Source organism: Alosa sapidissima, chromosome 8 (assembly GCF_018492685.1).
Source record: "Alosa sapidissima isolate fAloSap1 chromosome 8, fAloSap1.pri, whole genome shotgun sequence".
Lineage (NCBI taxonomy): Eukaryota > Metazoa > Chordata > Actinopteri > Clupeiformes > Clupeidae > Alosa > Alosa sapidissima.
The window spans coordinates 7671086-7689324 of record NC_055964.1 but is presented as its reverse complement, the minus strand read 5'-3'; the positions used below and the strand labels follow the sequence as shown (position 1 = coordinate 7689324).

The 18239-nt window shown below is 41.1% G+C and overlaps 2 protein-coding genes across 2 annotated transcripts; both read left to right on the top strand.

The window, feature by feature from the left end:
- Positions 1-2178: 2178 nt before the first annotated feature.
- On the top strand, positions 2179-3547 carry LOC121715655 (toll-like receptor 6; the record flags this gene model as incomplete). The annotated part of the gene is given in 4 exon segments (XM_042101532.1): positions 2179-2775; positions 2778-3032; positions 3034-3248; positions 3250-3547. Coding segments are annotated over 4 exon segments (1365 nt in total), but the record flags the coding sequence as incomplete, so codon positions are not given.
- Positions 3548-7197: 3650 nt separating this feature from the next.
- Positions 7198-15842, top strand: prlhr2a (prolactin releasing hormone receptor 2a). The gene is made up of 3 exons (XM_042101520.1): positions 7198-7265; positions 12378-12874; positions 15070-15842. The coding sequence occupies exons 2-3, from the start codon at positions 12399-12401 to the stop codon at positions 15707-15709; spliced, it is 1116 nt and encodes a 371-aa protein (XP_041957454.1). The 5' UTR covers positions 7198-7265; positions 12378-12398; the 3' UTR covers positions 15710-15842.
- The last annotated feature ends 2397 nt before the right edge of the window (positions 15843-18239 follow it).

Sequence of the window (18239 nt, the reverse complement as noted above, 5' to 3'; positions counted from 1 at the left end):
GCTGCACTCACTATGATTTCAATGATTCGTTCCCTTAAACTAAGCATTTACATGAAGCACATGATGATATGTCGATTGAAATGCATTCCACTCAGACAGGCTAGGTGGCTACCAGGCTCATAATTAACTTCTAATTGCAAACAGAAAATGTCTAGATCACATCATGTCATCATGACATGCTTCCATTTCCAAAGCAATGAAGGCTGTTTATACCAACTTAATATTATGCATATCATTGTTAATATTGTGCTATAAATGTAGGTCCTAACGCTTTGCAGTGGTTTGTTCTATTTGCTCCATCCATCTAATCCAAATAAAAAATGTGTTTAATAATCCAATTTTCAAATTTTTTAACTGGTCAGAAAATAGATGATTGCTGCTATTTTCTAAATGTGTCATTAGTCTCGCAAGATAAAGAAAACAGAAACTGGATTGGAAACAAAAGTAAAATTCAGTTAATATTGGATTTTTGCCTTTTTTTTTAAATTTTCTTTTTTACTGTTTTTGTTGGGCTGAACCACGCGTGGGGGGGGGGACCTGATACATATTGGCTGATCACATTTTATCAGCAGATGTAGAGATGGAGGGCCATCAAACACAGTTCAGCTTGCATCAAGGTGCCAAGCGATTGATAACGTCAGCTCGAGATCAGAACTTCAGATGCAGAGGGAGCACCACAAAGCAGTTCTGCTTAGGGCACCCAAATGCTACTACAACTACTGCTACTATTGAATATTTAAACTGAACATTAGAGGCTGATCATTTGATTTGGTTGATAAATTGCCATCCAAGGATTAACAAAGTCAATCTGATATGGAAAATCCAGAATGAATTAACCACCATTCTATGAAACCTATTTTCATATTTTTTCATTTAAATTATTTTATAAATACCATACATCTTTTTTTATTTTGTACCACGACAACCATGGCAGACCTACCCATCAGTGGAGCAAGGGGCAAGGGCACTCAACCTAGTAGACCTTCCCTGTTTAATGTTGACTTTTACTAAATTCTTATCCATACCCTTCATCTTTTATTCCAGGATGGATGCTTCCCTCTCGTCTTCTCTGCTGTTATCCTTCCTGCTTATTGCATCTGTGTGGATGAAGGAAGCAGCTGGCACATGCATTACGCCTGATAAAGATCGAATAGATCTCTCCGACCAAAATCTCACCAGCATGCCTTCAAACCTGCCAAGAAACGCCCAGTATATCTCTCCTTCAACACCATCTCCACACTGACGTCAACTGACCTGGCCAGTTTGTCAGCCTTATGCATCTTTAAAATGTCCAACTGTGGCCTGATCTCAATCTCGCCGGCAGCATTCCAAGGAAACCTTCACCTGCAGGAATTGGACCTCTCCTTCAACATGCTCTCCGCGATCCCTGAAATACAAGGACTTCCCAAACTCAGAATTTTAGACCTTTCTGAAAACCTCTATGAATCTTTCACCTTGGGTCAGTCCTTTCAGCATCTACAGAGTCTCTCTTCCCTTTCTCTGGGACGCCCACAAGTGTCACATATGGACAAGTTCGACTTGAAACCTCTCACACGTTCCCCACTGCGGGAGCTAGCTCTTCAAGCTGGGAATGACCACCTCACACATTTCAACACAGACTTTCTGGGTTATCTTTCAGGGCTAAAATCATTAACACTTCAGATCAATTTCTGCAAAACACCAAAGCTATTTAAAGACGTTCTCTTAGACCTGCAAACGTCTAGTGTGGATACACTAATAATTGAGAAATTTCTCCCAGAGTCCCAGTGCGATGTCTCAGCTAATCTCACAGATGATCTCAGAAACCTAGGGAAGCTCCGTCACCTTACTCTGAAGGACACCTGGTTTACCAGCTCACTAGCCTCACAGGCTCTTGTCAACATCATCCAGTCTCCACTGCAGACTTTATCAGTTCTAAATTGTTCATAAGAAGAAGACACAGAGGGCCTTGAACTCCTCTCTGTCCCAGACTTAAGTAAAACTGGCAATCTGCGAGTTGCGACTCTAAACACTTTTCACCACTATTAACACAGACTGTTGCACACAGATGTGAATCTATCACTATTTCAGGGTGTAGTAAAAGCGGAATTCTCGGAAATTGGACTGAGTGTACCAGGTAATATTTTGCGTAATGTCATAGGTGATTTTACAACCTTACAGACTCTGGATGTCTGAAATAACAACCTGGCCTGCAATAATTTGTTTGTAAAATTAAACAGATTTCCTTTACATTTCCTCTCATGTTTGAAAGAGGTTATTATTAGAAATAACAAGTTACGGAGCCTTAACACAATAATTCAGTACATAAAACTCTTCTTAACACAACTGGAGACTGCGGATCTGAGTTTCAACCCCATCAAGCTGCCTGACCATACAAAGGTGATTTGGCCCTCGCACCTGAAAAACCTCTCACTGAGTGGGAACCTCCTTGGGAATCACCTGTTTGATCATCTCTCTCCACACTTTGTCAGCCTCAACCTGACCCACACCGATATCACAAGCGTGAACACAGATGCTCTCCAGCCCATGAAGGACCTCAAGCAGCTCCACATGGGCTCCAACGCAATTCGAGAACTTCCCCCTGACCTCATGTTACCGGCCCTAGAGGAGCTGCATGTGGACCGCAACAGTATCAGCACATTTAAGCTTGAGACTTTCAGAGGACTGCCGAAGCTGAAGAAACTTAATGGTGCAAACAATCCATTTGTTTGTGACTGTAACCTCTACCGGTTCGTGCGTGACTTTAATAAAACATTGCTGGTAGATTGGCCAGCTGCATACAGTATAATTGCTACTCCCCCACATACCTTAGCGGAACACTGCTCAAGGATTTTCATCCCAGTCAAGTGGCTTGTGACCCACCGTTCATGTTTGCCATTTGTTTTACTGTAGTCTTGATGGTATTGATTTCTTGTGGAATTGTGTTTCATTTCATGGATGGAGCCTGGTACGTAAAGATGCTATGGATCTGGCTAAGAGTTAAACAGAGGAGTCGGAATAAAGACAGGCGGCTGGAAAGTTCCACTTTCAATTAATCTCGCATTCATATCCTACAGTGTAAATGATGCACAGTGGGTTCAGTCCGAATTGGCGCCCCATCTGGAGGCTTCAAATTTCCAACTGTGCCTCCATGAGCGAGATTTTGTCCCGGGCGAATGGGTCATTGACAACATCATCAACTGTGTGGAGAGCAGCTACAAGACAGTGTTTGTACTGTCACAGAGCTTCGTCCACAGCGAATGGTGCAAACGAGCTGTTCTTTGCACAGCACCGGGCCATCGATGTTCAAAGGGACTCCCTAGTGTTAATTCTGCTGGAGCCCATCCCGCCAGACTCTCTTTCCACAAAGTTCCTGCGCTTGCGATCCTTGCTCAGGCAACAGACTTACTTGCCGTGGCCCCAAGAGGAGCCTAAACGGCAGCTGTTCTGGGCCAGTTTGACAGCCATGTTGAGGACTGGAGATAAGAGTGTGGCAGGAGACATTATGGCAGATCTGTGCCATAATGAAACGGAGTATGCAGATCATGATCAGTTATTGAAAGACTGAAATATTAGATATAAATGCATGCATGTGTATAATATGATTTATTTTGTGCCTTGCCAATATGCATAATGTTTTGAAATCCAGTCATAAAGAGGAATTTTGATGATTTTTCACATAGAAAATGCAGGCAGCTACAGCAATACACTCTGGGGGCATGTTCGTGAGAACCCATTTTGAAATCTTTAGAATTTAGCGCTAGCCTGACGAGCCAGACCCACATTAAAATGTAGGGTCTGGGCACTCACTGTTGGCAGTGCTCAGTCGGAGGGGCGGGATAATCAGTTGTCTTTCAAATTCCCTCTGCACGCAATAGGACAGCGCCATGAGTCCCATGCGTTTTCCCACCAGCGGAGCTAACTTTTGCCAACTTAAAAAAAGCTTAACTCGTGTCACGCTGTTCGCCAACAGCAACATCCATCTTCTTTGCTTTCAAGTAGCATGGAATTCAAGCCAAACCGTTGCAACTCTGCCATCAATCATTATGTTAAGCCTGCCTAACGTCACTATACACGATGTGATTAGCCCTATCAAAGTTTCATTTTTCCAGCTTGCAAGCCGGGTGCGTCTAGATTTCTAAACTAGTTTAGTGCTGTCTGCCTGGAAATCACCAGAATTCCCCTATAAGACTGTTCTCAGATGCTTTCTGCTAACTAATCGGATGCATCTGTCTTTCAATGTCTTTTAATTACTCTACTTTATGTATTTGAATTATTCCATTTCATAAAATGTAATTTTTTTACTATTTTTAAACATTTATATTATACATTTATTTACTATTAGTCTTTGCTTTTTGTTTATGTAAAGCACATTGAAATACCCCTGTGTATGTATGAAATGCGCAACATTCATAAATTTGCCTTGCTTTGCCTTGATTGCCTTACAAAGACTCACAGCATCACAAATAAATAAAAATACCCACTGATGGTGCAGATCTGATGTTATAAGGGAGGCTGTTCCAAAGCTTGAGTGCTCACCCCTGGTTGACTGTTTACTTTCTGGAACTAGAAGTCACAGGTGATGTGCAAATATGGTTATGTACAGTGTAATAATGATGTAATCTTATATGACAATGTTGTAATAGATTAAAAACTATAAATATTTCTCTTTTTCTCTCTGTGAGTGTGTGTGTGTGTGTGTGTGAATGTGTGTGTGTGTGTGTCTGTGTGTGCCTGTGTCTGTGTGAGTGTATCAGATGTGTTACATCCACATGAGACTATACACGTTTGTTCTTCCACACTGTCCACCTTGAGTTAAAGACATATTGATTACACGTCGTGATTTGGAAACAGATCATGTCACACCCCATGTTATGCACGCACCTGTCACTAAAATTACGATACACATCCTTAAATATGCATATGGGTCTCTTAAATCCCCCTTTAGATAGTGACATGCAATCAATAGTCACTCTCACCTACACACGGAATAAAGGACTCCTTGCTGTGTGAGACTGGTTTGTTGAGGGATAAAACCCTTACATCCCAGGGTATGTTGAGGGATAAAACCCTTACATCCCAGGGTTTGTTCACCTGCTTTCTAGCCTCACTGCGATCACAGCACAGATCCCAGAAGAGGCTTGTTCCATGACAAAGCAGCTATGGGAGCAATTTCTGAGGAACCCTAAATGCTGGGTGAAGTTTCTTTGCCCATACAAGAATCTTCTATGTGATCTATCGAAGGTGTGAGTGAGTGCAGGGCCTTGGTGTGTGTGTGTGTGGTGGATAGGTAATGCAAATATACACTTGTGTTACTTGGATGACTCAGGTGTGGACGAGAGATTAATTATCCTTCAGATTGTGTTTGCAAGTGTGTTTATCTTTATTAACAATTATCAAGGATAATTATCAAAATGTTTGCCTGATGATTGTTAGGATAATTATCAAGATATTTGTTTGAAGTTGAAAATGCATGTTATTTTAGAAAAATTCAGTTCAGTTATTGAAGCCGAAGTTCCATATCAGTTTGTTAATGCCCAAGCATTGACAGCAATCCAGGTTGCACTAGGTTTTAGTCCTACTGTAGGTTTTGCTTCTGATGGCCTGCAGAGCTCTTTACATATCACATTAAAAACCCACCTTGATCTTCAGAATGTCCAATTACTTTCATCAGATCTGTATGCCTGTACCCCGTATATCCATCAAAGCAGGCATTAAATATAAATGAAAAGGATTGTATCATTGGCGATATAAAAACGTACACAGAGACATTAAGGCATGCCGGTTGGATGTAGTTCACCTAAAAAGACATCTCAGAAAGGGTCTCAGAAATATTCCTGATAGAAAGCACACGCTGGAATGCCATTTCATAACAATTGTCCTTATTGCCAATGATTGTCAAGAATGTGTAGAGTTGGTTTTGGCCATTTAGTTGTTTGACAGAAAAAAATCATTTAAGTGCTACTCTGTGTGAAGAAGCTATTTTTGTGGTCAAGGTGCCTGTGTCATTCTAATTGGACAATTACAGTTATTCAGTGCAATGGTTGCATTTATATCTTTCTTCAGACTATGATTATCATGTAAGGCATGATTAAACACTACCAAGAAATCGCACCCCAGAATGTGTTTGGAGGCGAAATTGTATTGTTGATGAAGGAAACGAGCATGGACACAGCGCACGCAGCCGCTGAATGATTGTTTCAGAGGATCCGACACGCCACGCTGTAAGTGGATGTGGGAAGCCAACCAAGAGGAAAGACTAACACATTTGAAAAAGAAAATCGTGTTACTCCACCCCCTCCTCTCACATCCCTGTCCGTCTACGAAGAGACTAAACTTTAGCGCGGTCTATCCTGTCAGGTCACACCGTCAGTGTCTCGTGTCTGAACTAGACTGGAGGTGTCAGGAGTAACGTGGATAATATCACAGTTAAGACACGAACGTCCTCTCCTCAAGGTGCGTTTACATTCATTTGTGTTTCAATTCGAAATGTTCCTCTATTTCAATAGTATAAATTTGATCTATTTGCACGATGTAATGAGAATGTAAGTTAACTATTTTATGTAGCCTATCGACAGTTTATGGTAGGCTAATAGACTGGTTGAATGATGAAATAGGTTAGTAACCCAGAAATCAATTCTCAGATTTCTGATTGAGACAAATAGAATCCAGAATACAGTCCAATGTCCTCTGTAGAATAAGAATGCAATTATATTAGATTACGTTGGATCATGTTATCTTCATAGTCAATGATTTAATGCATGGTTGTGTTGTAAAATCCACATACATTCAAACAAAATGGCTTGCTGCCAGTGGGTTTATGCTTTTCAACAGTGTTTGTCTTTTCATTATTTCATATTGCCTCAATAGTGTGCTTATTTTGTACAAAATGTATTTGATATGAACCACAGACAAACACAGGGTTATTACATGGTTCTAAAAAGGATGGGCTCAATATAGCCCCTTGTCACAGCAACAAGTGCATCTTCTATGATTATTAACCCTGCAAATTACCTCCCATGACCACACATTGTTCCCTGATTAAAGGAGTGAGTGAACATGTGCTCTGACTGACCAACCACTCATTTGTCTCAAAAGACCATTTTGATGTTAGTGACACTGATTTCAAAAGACAGTTGCTGAGTCTTAGGGTATGTAAAATAGCCATCCACTGGTAAAATCACTTGATCATTTCTCTCTCCCCTATCCTAGACATCACTTGATGTGCATCACCTGTGGTGTACATTGTGGTCAGATCGAGGATTCTCCAAGCATTTACTTGACAGGTGTGGAGATTGTGTGCGTGAGTGCGTGTGTGTGTATGTGTACATGTGAGTCAGCAAGCAGAGACATCATATAACAGCCATCAAACTGCATAGCACCCTTGTATGAGCAGCAGACTATTGAAATGCCAGTCCTCTGTCGAGCCCTCTCGGGTAGGGGATATTAATTTTCCAAGAGGTGCTTTTTGCATATCAGCATTTCTTCGAGAAAGAAAAGGGTCTTTGTAGGTTGAATTGTAAGCTGAAACTTTTTTTTTTTATTTAAAAAAATATGTTTTCATTTTTTTTTTTAGCCATTGTATTTGTTGAGCTGCTTGGAGGCAAAAACATTTTCAATGCACTTGTTCTAAAGAATCAGGAATACTGCTGACGGGTCTATTCACACCAATGTCTATAAATTCACTGATTCACACCATATGTGTGTCTCGTTATTTGATATAGTTGAAAACTATGCATTTTGCAACTTGTGCATTGAGCATAATATGAACTGTCCTGCTGAGCAAAGGACACCAAGACCATAGATGAGACATGATCAGTGGGAATGGTCCACATTTTCAAAATATATTTCTTCTATATTTAATGCATTTGCTTGTTTTGATATCCCCTATATGTTGTGTATGGCGACTGAGCCGGAGAAGAACTGGTGACTTTATGAGTTCTGTGTGATGGTGCTCTGCTGAATGAGCCCAGACTGATGCAGTGAGTGTGTGTTGCCCGTGCACCGACTGGAGCTTTATGTGTCCTGAAATCCTCACAGGGCTCAGTCAAGAGCAATGCCTAATCATATCACAGCATGGTCCCGCCTGACAGCAACGCAGGTCTCATTTTTTAGAGCCTTGAGACAAATACCAAATACCAACATTGAGATGGGAGGGTGATGGGGGAAAAACAAGGCGTCTGGGCCGTGAGGAGAGGAGCGGAGAAACACATCTCTGGGGGATTCAGTGAAATGGGATTGTCAAACAGATACATCAGCCACCTGCATCCCACTACCCAACCCCTCTCCCCTCCCAGCCCTCATAGCACTGGAGAAAGTCTAATGTGTCATTTTCTACTCTCTTTAGACCTGTAGGAGTAGAGTGCCATGACCCATCTTCCCCTTACAGTATGCAATTAAATTAAATGGACAGGGAAATTGCTGGTTAGGATGTGCATTAATACATTTATCAGGGAATTGGTCAAATGGAGACCACACAGGCTGCTGGGTCCTAAAACATAAACAGTAGATTTCATACTAAGCCTCTGCCTATATAGCTCATAGCTCATCATTCATTTTTGTTTCACCTGACTCTCTACTTCCAATGTCTGTCCATTAATACCGGGGTTTCACAAATGGAAATGTAAGTTCTCTTTTATCCGTGTAATAAGTGCTGCTCATTGTCTGCCATTTTCTGAGGAACATTTTTTAAAACCTGTTATTAAGCTCTACTTAGTCCCCTTTTGAAAGGGAGGCGTGACCAAGGGCTGCCTCATGGTAACCTTCGTCGTAAACCTTTTTTAAAAAAATGTCTGTCCGTGCCCACGTGTAGCAGCGCTGCACAGTAAATTATTTGTAAAAACCCAATGTGCAGTTGGAGGCTCTGAAGAAAGCCATTAGGCTGGTCTATTAGTCCACTTTCCTGTTAGAGATGAGAAGTCCGTCTGCATGGCGCACTACAGTCCACCTCCCCACACAAACAAGGGGAATGAGCGCTATTCTCTGCCCACAGAGGCACTAATCTCACAAATCATGTAATGCACATGTGCCTCACAGCGTCTGCACTTTTGTTTTACACAAATACCGTAGACTGTAGTATGCGGTTGTAACAAGTAAATTGGCAGAGGGCACAAAACAGAGATGCAGAAACCCAAATTTATTTGTAGTTGGCAGTTTGTTGAGATATTGCCGAAGGCCAAACAAATTTGAAGATATGTGCTTTGTCATTATTCACAAGATAACCACAGACGGATCATATTTTTTTTCTTCTCCCTAACAAAAAGACTGTTGACAACATGAATGAATAGCAGAAAGTGCTAGGAGCTTAAACCAAGACATCCTGATCATTAACCAACCCATTTTCTAGCCTTAAAACGCATTAGCTGAGCGGTGCTTTGCTGCACAATGACATGAATAGAGATGCGAACAATAATTGAATGAATGTCTGCCACTGATTCATGTGAAAATGACACAGAGCAAACCACTAGTATGAAGCTTTTACGTATGCTTTTTCTCTCAAAGACAGTCCACTGGTCCTATTCACTCGGTCTAAATGGTGACATTGTTCAGAAACAGTGCAGTGGTTGTTGTTCACCATAGATTTGCTCACTACTACAATGAGGTTTGAATGGAGATGTGCTGCTGCTACATAAAATGACTCACAATGTCTGAGGGAACAGGCACAGCTGGTTGTGGTGTTGAACATTCACAGTGGACAGGGGACACTTCAGTCTGATGTTAGACCCCCCCACACACACACCACACACACAACACACAACCTACATCAAATTCAGATATTTCCAGATTCCATTTTCAGGTGGTGATGCATCTCATAGAAAGACATGATGTGTTGCCCCATCTCCTCACACGGTGTACAACACACACACACACACACACACACACACACACACACACACGTGGGTAATGGTGCCCTTTGAGGTTCATTCAGGGAAATCTAGTCATAATGTGTTTTTGAAAGTGTAATTTTGTACTGTTCCCAGCCAAGCTTTACGCCTCTTTGGACCCAAGATGCTGGAGTTTACACCCTCCTCTCACAAAGGCTGCTTTCTTTAGGCCTTTTCACACAGAGATCACGCAAAATTTGCGGGAAGAGAAGACGTTTTCTTTGCCGCATCGTGTGTCTGAAAACGAGATAAAAATTTGCCGGCCTGCTGATCTGTTCACATGATCCGGCATTTTGGAGTCAGGACCAGCTAGCGTATTAAAACGTGACGTGCAACAGGGGGAGTGTAGAGTGACAGTCGTAGGCCTTATGCGTGCGCCATCAGATGCAGCAGGTGTGTGCTTTTCAAAACCATGGCGGGAGAACCGACTGCACTTTGGTTAGCTTCTGTGCACATTTTAGTAGCCTACCCTATAAATGCAAGTGAAGTTGTTTTGCATTATTGTGCATGTGTCGATGCTTAGAATGTCGATTCTTGCAATTGCGTCTTTGGACAATAAAAAGTAATTTCGAAGGGAAATTGAAGAGAAGCAGGGAGCAGTTCAGATGAAAGACTCAATGATCTTAAACGCAGTAGACAAAGACGTTTGGCTCTTGGTCAATTTGCGTTGGGATCTAAAACAGTGGCATATAGAAATATTCAAATGGGTGAGCACAGAAGAAAAAAACGGGTGGGCAAAGCGAATTTGACTGAACATAAGAGAGGCCTAGATTAGATACACTATATATGAATCATAGGCATGTTATATTTATGACATAAAAGTGGAATTTACTGAACGCATTTGATCACAGCTGACAAATTACACAGAAACATTTTCAACCGGAGCAAAACAATGAATGTAGCTTTAGCACGTCACATTTTCCGCCTTAACGTTTTCACACTGGTGCCGGAACTTATTGATTCGGCAAAATGTCTAGGGTGCTTGGTAGTAAATTTGCCGAGACACTTCGTCCTGCCGTTCCGCCTCGGCCTATGTGAAAAGGACAGGTGTTCAGGCAACCAGTTCATCTTCACTCATCAGGTTTTCATTTTCACATACATTTTCTTCCCTTACTGTTTGTTGAGGCCAGAAACACTGTTGTTTTGAACTATTTTTTTAACTATGTTTTGAGGATAATCAAGACAGTCTTGAAATGATGGAACATCAATCAGAGAGAGGATTAGTTTGGATGTTGATTAATTTAATTTATTTGGTAACACTTTACGGTAAGGGTACATGAATGAATTCATGATTTCTGTATTGCTTCATTCCTTAATATCTCATGAATCATCAGGAATTGACATGAGTTAACAGCACATCACCTAAAGCGTTAGGAACGGTGGGCAAATCATTATGAATTATGATTTATTAAGCATGATCATGATTATTTATTTTTCTGCCACTGTCTCTAAACAAATGTTACTATTCACCACCTTAGTTGAGGGTCCACAGACATGATGAACTGTGAAAATACAGCCCTTGCGGTCGATACCCACACACAGGATGAGCGGCTAGGACTCACTAAGGTGAAGTGATGATGGGGTGAAGACACAGCAAGCAAACATGGATTTTGGTGGAGAGTGCAGATTTATTTACAGTGCGAAAACAGTGCAAACAAATAGCAAACAAAAAGACTTGACAACAAAACAAAACAAAATTAACCAACCGGTTTCTTAAGCACTAGCATTTTCCACAGTATAAACATTCCATATACAACCTCTCATCTAGTTGACACTCTTCAGTCTCTCTCTTGTGTGTGAAATGAGCCTGTCTAAGTAGGCCAGCCAACTATCCAATCAAGACTCGGGCTAAACCAACTTAGAGGGGGGATTGATGGTCTGTACCAATATCCCTGTTAAAATCTTCCCTATATGAGGACACATATATACACAAGACATAAACACATACCCAACAACAAAATGACACCCTTCAAACACAGAAGTAAAGGGTGAGTGCATGTGAGTAGTTGCACAAGGCAGTCTTCTAACAGTTTAAAAAAATACATATTTAGGGGAAAGGAGAGGTCTCCTTTTCACATGAACTCATGCGCAATTAACCTTAAATTCATGTAATCATGATGAAATCATAATGATGTACCCATCGTACCTAATGTTTAGTTGATGTGTTGTTCATGTATGAGGTCATGAATGAGAGACTATGAACTCATGTCATTTCCTGATGATTCATAAGATATAAAGTAATGTATAAATCATGAATTAATTCATGCATGAATTCATGATAATTCATGTACCCTTACACACCACTCATGGTTAAGTGCCTTGCTCAAGGACACAAAGGTGGAAGCTGGGAATTGAATCCACAACTTTACAGGCTACTGCATGCTAGCACAGCTTCTTAACCACTATGCTACCACCACCCATTGATTCCTTATGATTCCTCTGTCTTCATGATTCTTCTGTCAGTGAAATGAACATTTGCCCTATTCACAGTATGGCACTCTCACCCCTCTTTAGACAGCCTGCCCTCCAGCTGCTATGGATGACAGCGGAAGCGGGTGGCCCATCAACCTGCTGCCATCCTGTGGGCCAGCTGGTTCGTGTGTGGGCATGGACAACACCAGCGCGGGACACGTGTTCGAGGTGGCCGTGCAGCAGAACGTCTCGTCCAAACACAGCCCCCAGTTTGTCGGGGTGGAGCTGCTGCAGTCCTTCAAGAGCCTCATCATCCCCTGCTACGCCCTGGTGGTGCTGGTCGGGGTGTTCGGCAACTACCTGCTGCTCTACGTCATCTGCCACACCCGTAAGATGCACAACGTGACCAACTTCTTCATCGGGAACTTGGCCTTCTCCGACATGCTCATGTGTGGCACCTGTGTCCCCTTCAACCTGGCGTATGCATTCAACCCCCGTGGATGGGTGTTTGGACGGTTCATGTGCTACCTGGTGTTCCTCATCCAGCCAGTCACTGTCTATGTGTCTGTGTTCACTCTTACCGCTATTGGCATTGACAGGTAATTTTGGAGTGTGCGTGTGGACGCCTGTGTTTCAGTGTGTGGGAGTGTCCAGAGGAACATGCTGCATACAACAGCTGTCTTTGTCTCACAGAAATAAATGAGCTCTTATTAAGAGATTACGGAATTCTTACTTGTTTCTCCTAATTCCACTTTAGGAGAAATAAGGAGCATAAACATAATATTATAAATATAATATTTAGCAAAGGCGTGTTGAACTTGGATTGGACAAGAGGAGGGCTTCTTCATAGGAGGTGAAATTAAGAAATATGAGACAATGGTCAAAATCTTATATTGATGTTAAATTGAGTTTTGTTGTGTCAAGGGGATATAGGCTGGACAAAAAGGTTATTTTGATTTTTCCTTTCCTCTTGGTGTATGATTTCATCTAGGAGCTTAAGGTGTTGAGGCAGAAATCCAGGTATTATGTGATGGCTTTGTTTTTTAATAAAAACATTTTCGGTAACACTTTACTTGACGGGTGAGTCCATAACACATGAATGTTGAGTCATGTCTCATGAAACAGTCATGAATGCTTTATGTGCAGTTTATGACAGCTGCTATGAATGTGTTATGAACTCACCCATCAAGTAAAGTGTTACCACATTTTCAATCACATTTTAATATTTTTTTCAATCACATTGAAATGTGGTTGAAATGGAAGTGATTATCAATATAATTACACAATTAATATCCTGGATGTAATTATTAGATTCTTATTATTATCATTCTAATTCTGTGCATCTAATTAAACTTTGACCATTTACCACACTTTTTTGCATGTCTTTTAAAGGAAACTTGAGCTCTGTCCCTCTCATTTTTGTGAACTTTACATAATACAAAAAACAAACTTATTTGTCTCATTTGAGTTTCCATTGGTCACAATGACATCCTAATATGGCAATCAAGCTCACTTCCACCTAGGAGTATTGATATAAGGCACCTTCCATACTCATCCATCCACCAATCCCATCATCCACCTACATCAATCCATTCTCCTATCCACTCAGCTATCTATCTATCAACATCCATCCATCTATCAACAGTCCACATCATTTATATATCTCCATCTCTCCATCTATCCATCTCCCCATCTAACTATATCCATTCATTCAATCATTTATCTATATCCATTTACTCAGCCATCCATCCATATCCATCCCATAATCATCAATCATGAGTTGGTCATACAGTGCAACCGGAAAGTTTTCAGACCCTTTTAAGTTTTCCACATTTTGTTATGTTTCAGACTCATCTTAAAATGGATTCAATTATTTTTTTTCTCATTAATCTATTCTACACACAATACTCCAACACTCAAAAAACAGGTTTTTGGAGTGTTTTGTAAATGTATAAAAAATAAAAGAAATATTCCATTTACATAAGTATTCAGACCCTATATGGCACTTGCAATTGAGCTCTGGTGCCTTTTTCTCACAATGAAAACAATTCAACTTTGAAGGGAAATAAAGATTAAGACTAAGATTAATCACCAAAATGTCATTTTTTTGAAAATGTCATCTTTTTACTGGACTTTACCAAAGGTGCCAATAAATGTGGAGGGCACTGCAATCCATCCATGAATCTATCTATCACTCATCCATCCATTTCTCTATCTATTTATCCACACCAATCCATCTTTCTACTGTATCTGTCCACATCCATTTTCTACCAACATCATCCATATATCCCCATCCACCCATATAGCTACACCTGTGTATCCATGTCTCTATCTGTAATCCATCCATCGGTATATCCATTCATCCATACTCACTTAAGGCGTCCTTTGTCTGTGTGTCTTTGTCTTCACGAGACTTCTCAAGTAGAAGTAGTGATTAGAGGGAGCTTCCCTAATCTACTTGTTTTTCTTTCTATCTCTTGATACATCCAACGTTTAGCATGCAATGGTATTTCCTTCAGGAAATGCATCTCTAGTTATTCTCTTTTGAACTGACAGGAAAATGATTCATCAAAGGTTTCAGCTGGTGTGAAAAGCAAGCAGATGGTTGGCAAAAGCCCACAGGAAGTCTAATAGATGTTATATCTAAGCTTTGTTAGCAGACAAGGTCATTTTCAACCACACTCTCTAAAGCAGCCAGCTGTGCAACTCTAAATGACTAAATCACTCTCTGACTGTTGTGCTGACGACTGTTGTCCTTGTCCTTGTTTGACGGTTTTTTATATTATCTCACTAGATACTACGCCACTGTCCACCCCCTCAAGAAGCGCCTGTCTGTGGTGTCCTGCACCTACTTGCTGTTGGGGATCTGGCTGCTCTCCTGTGGCCTGGTGGCCCCGGCAGTTGCCCACACCTACCACGTGGAGTTCAAGGACGAGGGCTTCACCATCTGCGAGGAGTTCTGGATTGGCCAGCAGCGCCAGCGTCTGGCCTACGCCTACAGCATGCTCTTCGTCACCTACGTGCTGCCGCTGTCAGCGCTCTGCGCGTCCTACCTGTGCATCTCGGTGCGGCTGCGCAACTGTGTGGCGCCGGGCCACCGCACGCAAGGCCAGGCGGCGCAGCAGCGCGCGCGCAAGCGCAAGACCTTCAGGCTGGTGGCGCTGGTGGTGGCGGCGTTCGCCATCTGCTGGCTGCCCATCAGCGTCTTCAACGTGCTGCGCGATATCAACATCGGCCTGATCGACAAGCGCTACTTCCTGCTCATCCAGCTCCTGTGCCACCTGTGCGCCATGAGCTCTTCCTGCTGCAACCCCTTCCTGTACGCCTGGCTGCACGACCGCTTCCGCGGCGAGCTGCGCAAGATGTTCACGTGCCACCGGCGCATCGGCATCCCCTCGGCCAACCACTGTGCCACCGGAAGTGTGGTCCTTTGATGAGAGCACGGTGACAAGGAGAGCGTGGCTGTGAGGTTGTGATATTGCTATTATGAATGTGCTACCACTGACACTGTAGCAATGATGCTAAGTCACAGCACATAGACAGACAGTAGACATTCAGTCTTTAATCTTTATTTAATGGTATTATTCTTTGGGAGGATGATTCAAAATGAACTGAAGTTGGCTGACCTGGGAAATATCCAAGCAAGACCTTTGATAAAAAAGCAGTGTTAAATACTCTGTATTGAGTTTGCATTGTAAAGATACTTGTGCATTAGAAGGTTGTAAACACCTTTGTGTGCGAGACATAGTCAGAAACCAGAAAATACAACGTGGTCGGTAATTGACAGTGAAAACCTTCAAATCCACCCAACTTGTTTGGTGTTGAAATGGAAACTGTTAGCTGGGAGCTACCTTGAGGCAGAGGTATCAGTAACAATTTTGTTAACACTTTACTTGACAGTATCGACATAAGAGTGACATGACACTGTCATGAACATATGAAACTGTCATGAACATATGACACTGTCATGACACATGAACCCTAACCCTAATCCTAACCTCTAACCCTAACCCTAATGAATGTCACTTAACAGAAGTGTTATGTCATAAACGTTTATGACTTGTTTATGACACATTCATGACAGTCTAAATGCAAGTAAAATGTAAAAAAATTGTCTTACAGTTGTATTGAATACACATCTTGGCAGATTATTGCTGTCTTATTTATTGGAACCCCTAATTGAAGCAACTTCTTTTTGTATATTTCAACATGAATGCAATCTGAGGACCATAGTTACACTCTGGAAAAAAAAAAAAAACTCTCGTCTCCTTTAATAAGGGAATCCGGGCGGAACTGAGCTCTGAAAAAACTACAACAGCAGATTGAAACCTTTTCAACTATAAATTGGATGAGTCTGACATGGTCATGACATGAAACATAATTTCCTGTGAGCTGCGAGATTCATCATCAGAGACAATGAAGAGAGCAGAGGAGGGAGACGTGTGCAACAAAAAGAATAAAAGCAAAAAGAACAAAAGCTGTAGACATCTGTTGGAGTGGATCTATCTTTTCATCTTGTTTAAGGTGTACTGATCTTCACAATCGAGTTGAATCTTGTTTTTTTTTATTTGGAGATGTTCTGAAGTCATGCTTGCATTTAATTTACCTGTATAATGGCCTTAAAAAGCAAGCTATTTTCATTGCTATTTTCATGAAGTGGTTTGTAATCACACGGTAGAAACAGCAGAGATAATTTATATGTGCAGATGAACAAGATGTATTTTAGCTATAAAAGATCAACTGTACATGTAATGATAATACTGAACCCAGCTATTGTGGTGCAAGTATATGCGTACGATTTTCAGAACCACATGTGGACATAAGGGCTGAACAAAGGCTTAGGATATTTCCACTCAAAAGACATAGAAAATACCCTACAATGTTCATGAAGCTATTTTAGTAATGACAGTTGTTGTTTTACCATTACTGTTTGATGTGTATGTATTTGTGCTGTATCAATACTGAGCTGTTTCTTGATGCGAACAAAATTTGTAGTGTTCTTAAACATCTAAAGTATTTTTCTGTCTTTTATGTCAGAGCATCTGATTCATGGCCTGCATATTGTTTCTAATTCTAGAACAATGAAATTTGTCATGTCCTCACAGCAAAATGTATGAAACAATTTTCTGTCAGCCCTTTATGGATTGCTTGTCTTGATGATTGCTTGGGACAAAAGCATCTGCCAAATACCATGACCATAAACATAAACCATGAATATAAGATGGCTAATAAATGTTTTCTGCCCACCAACACTTCTCCAAAACCAAAGATAACTTACATATACATCTGTTCTGAAAACAAGAATATGAGCTTTACTGGTGGTGTGAATCTGGTGTTTGAATAACACTTTTTTATAAACAGTCTGTGTTCAGACCTTAATGAACACACAAATGTCTAGGCCCGTATAATGGACAAAAGTCACAGTGCATCCTCCCTCCATCTCTCTTCCGGCCTTTCACTCGGACTCTATTTCTCACTCATATCCTGCCAGGTTTGTTAGATGGCCAGAAATTCAATGATGGGCATTTCACACACATCAAAGTCCAGCTGTAGCCTAAGGTTGGTGACTCAGCTGTGGTTGAGATAGATTATCTTTATAGGTGTGCACAAGCTCAAGGTTTGACACCCACACAGATACATCAACTCACTCAAAAGCACACACGCTGGCATTATATATCAAAAGCCATTAACTTTAGTCATTTATCAGGTCAACACTAGACACAACACTCAGTACACAGTAATAGATAAGAAGCTACCTGAGGCAACAAGATTTTGTTTATCCCTTGTAATAATGTAACATACTAGAATCTAGATAAATACTGTCTCAGTGTTGTCTCAGTAGAAGTGAACAACTATTATGCCAGATTTTTGTGACAAGAGAAGAGGGTTTGGGTTAGAGACCAAATCCATAACTTTTTGATCTTGCAAGAAGAAAATATGATTTGTTTTCAGTATGAAACAACT

What these genes read in the sequence shown, in the direction of transcription:
- prlhr2a (XM_042101520.1), top strand. Translation starts at nt 12,399, where the DNA reads ATGGATGACAGCGGAAGCGGGTGGCCCATCAACCTGCTGCCATCCTGT. An exon ending in ACCGCTATTGGCATTGACAG is followed by an intron (nt 12,875 to 15,069) that starts GTAATTTTGGAG and finishes TTATCTCACTAG; the next exon opens with ATACTACGCCACTGTCCACC.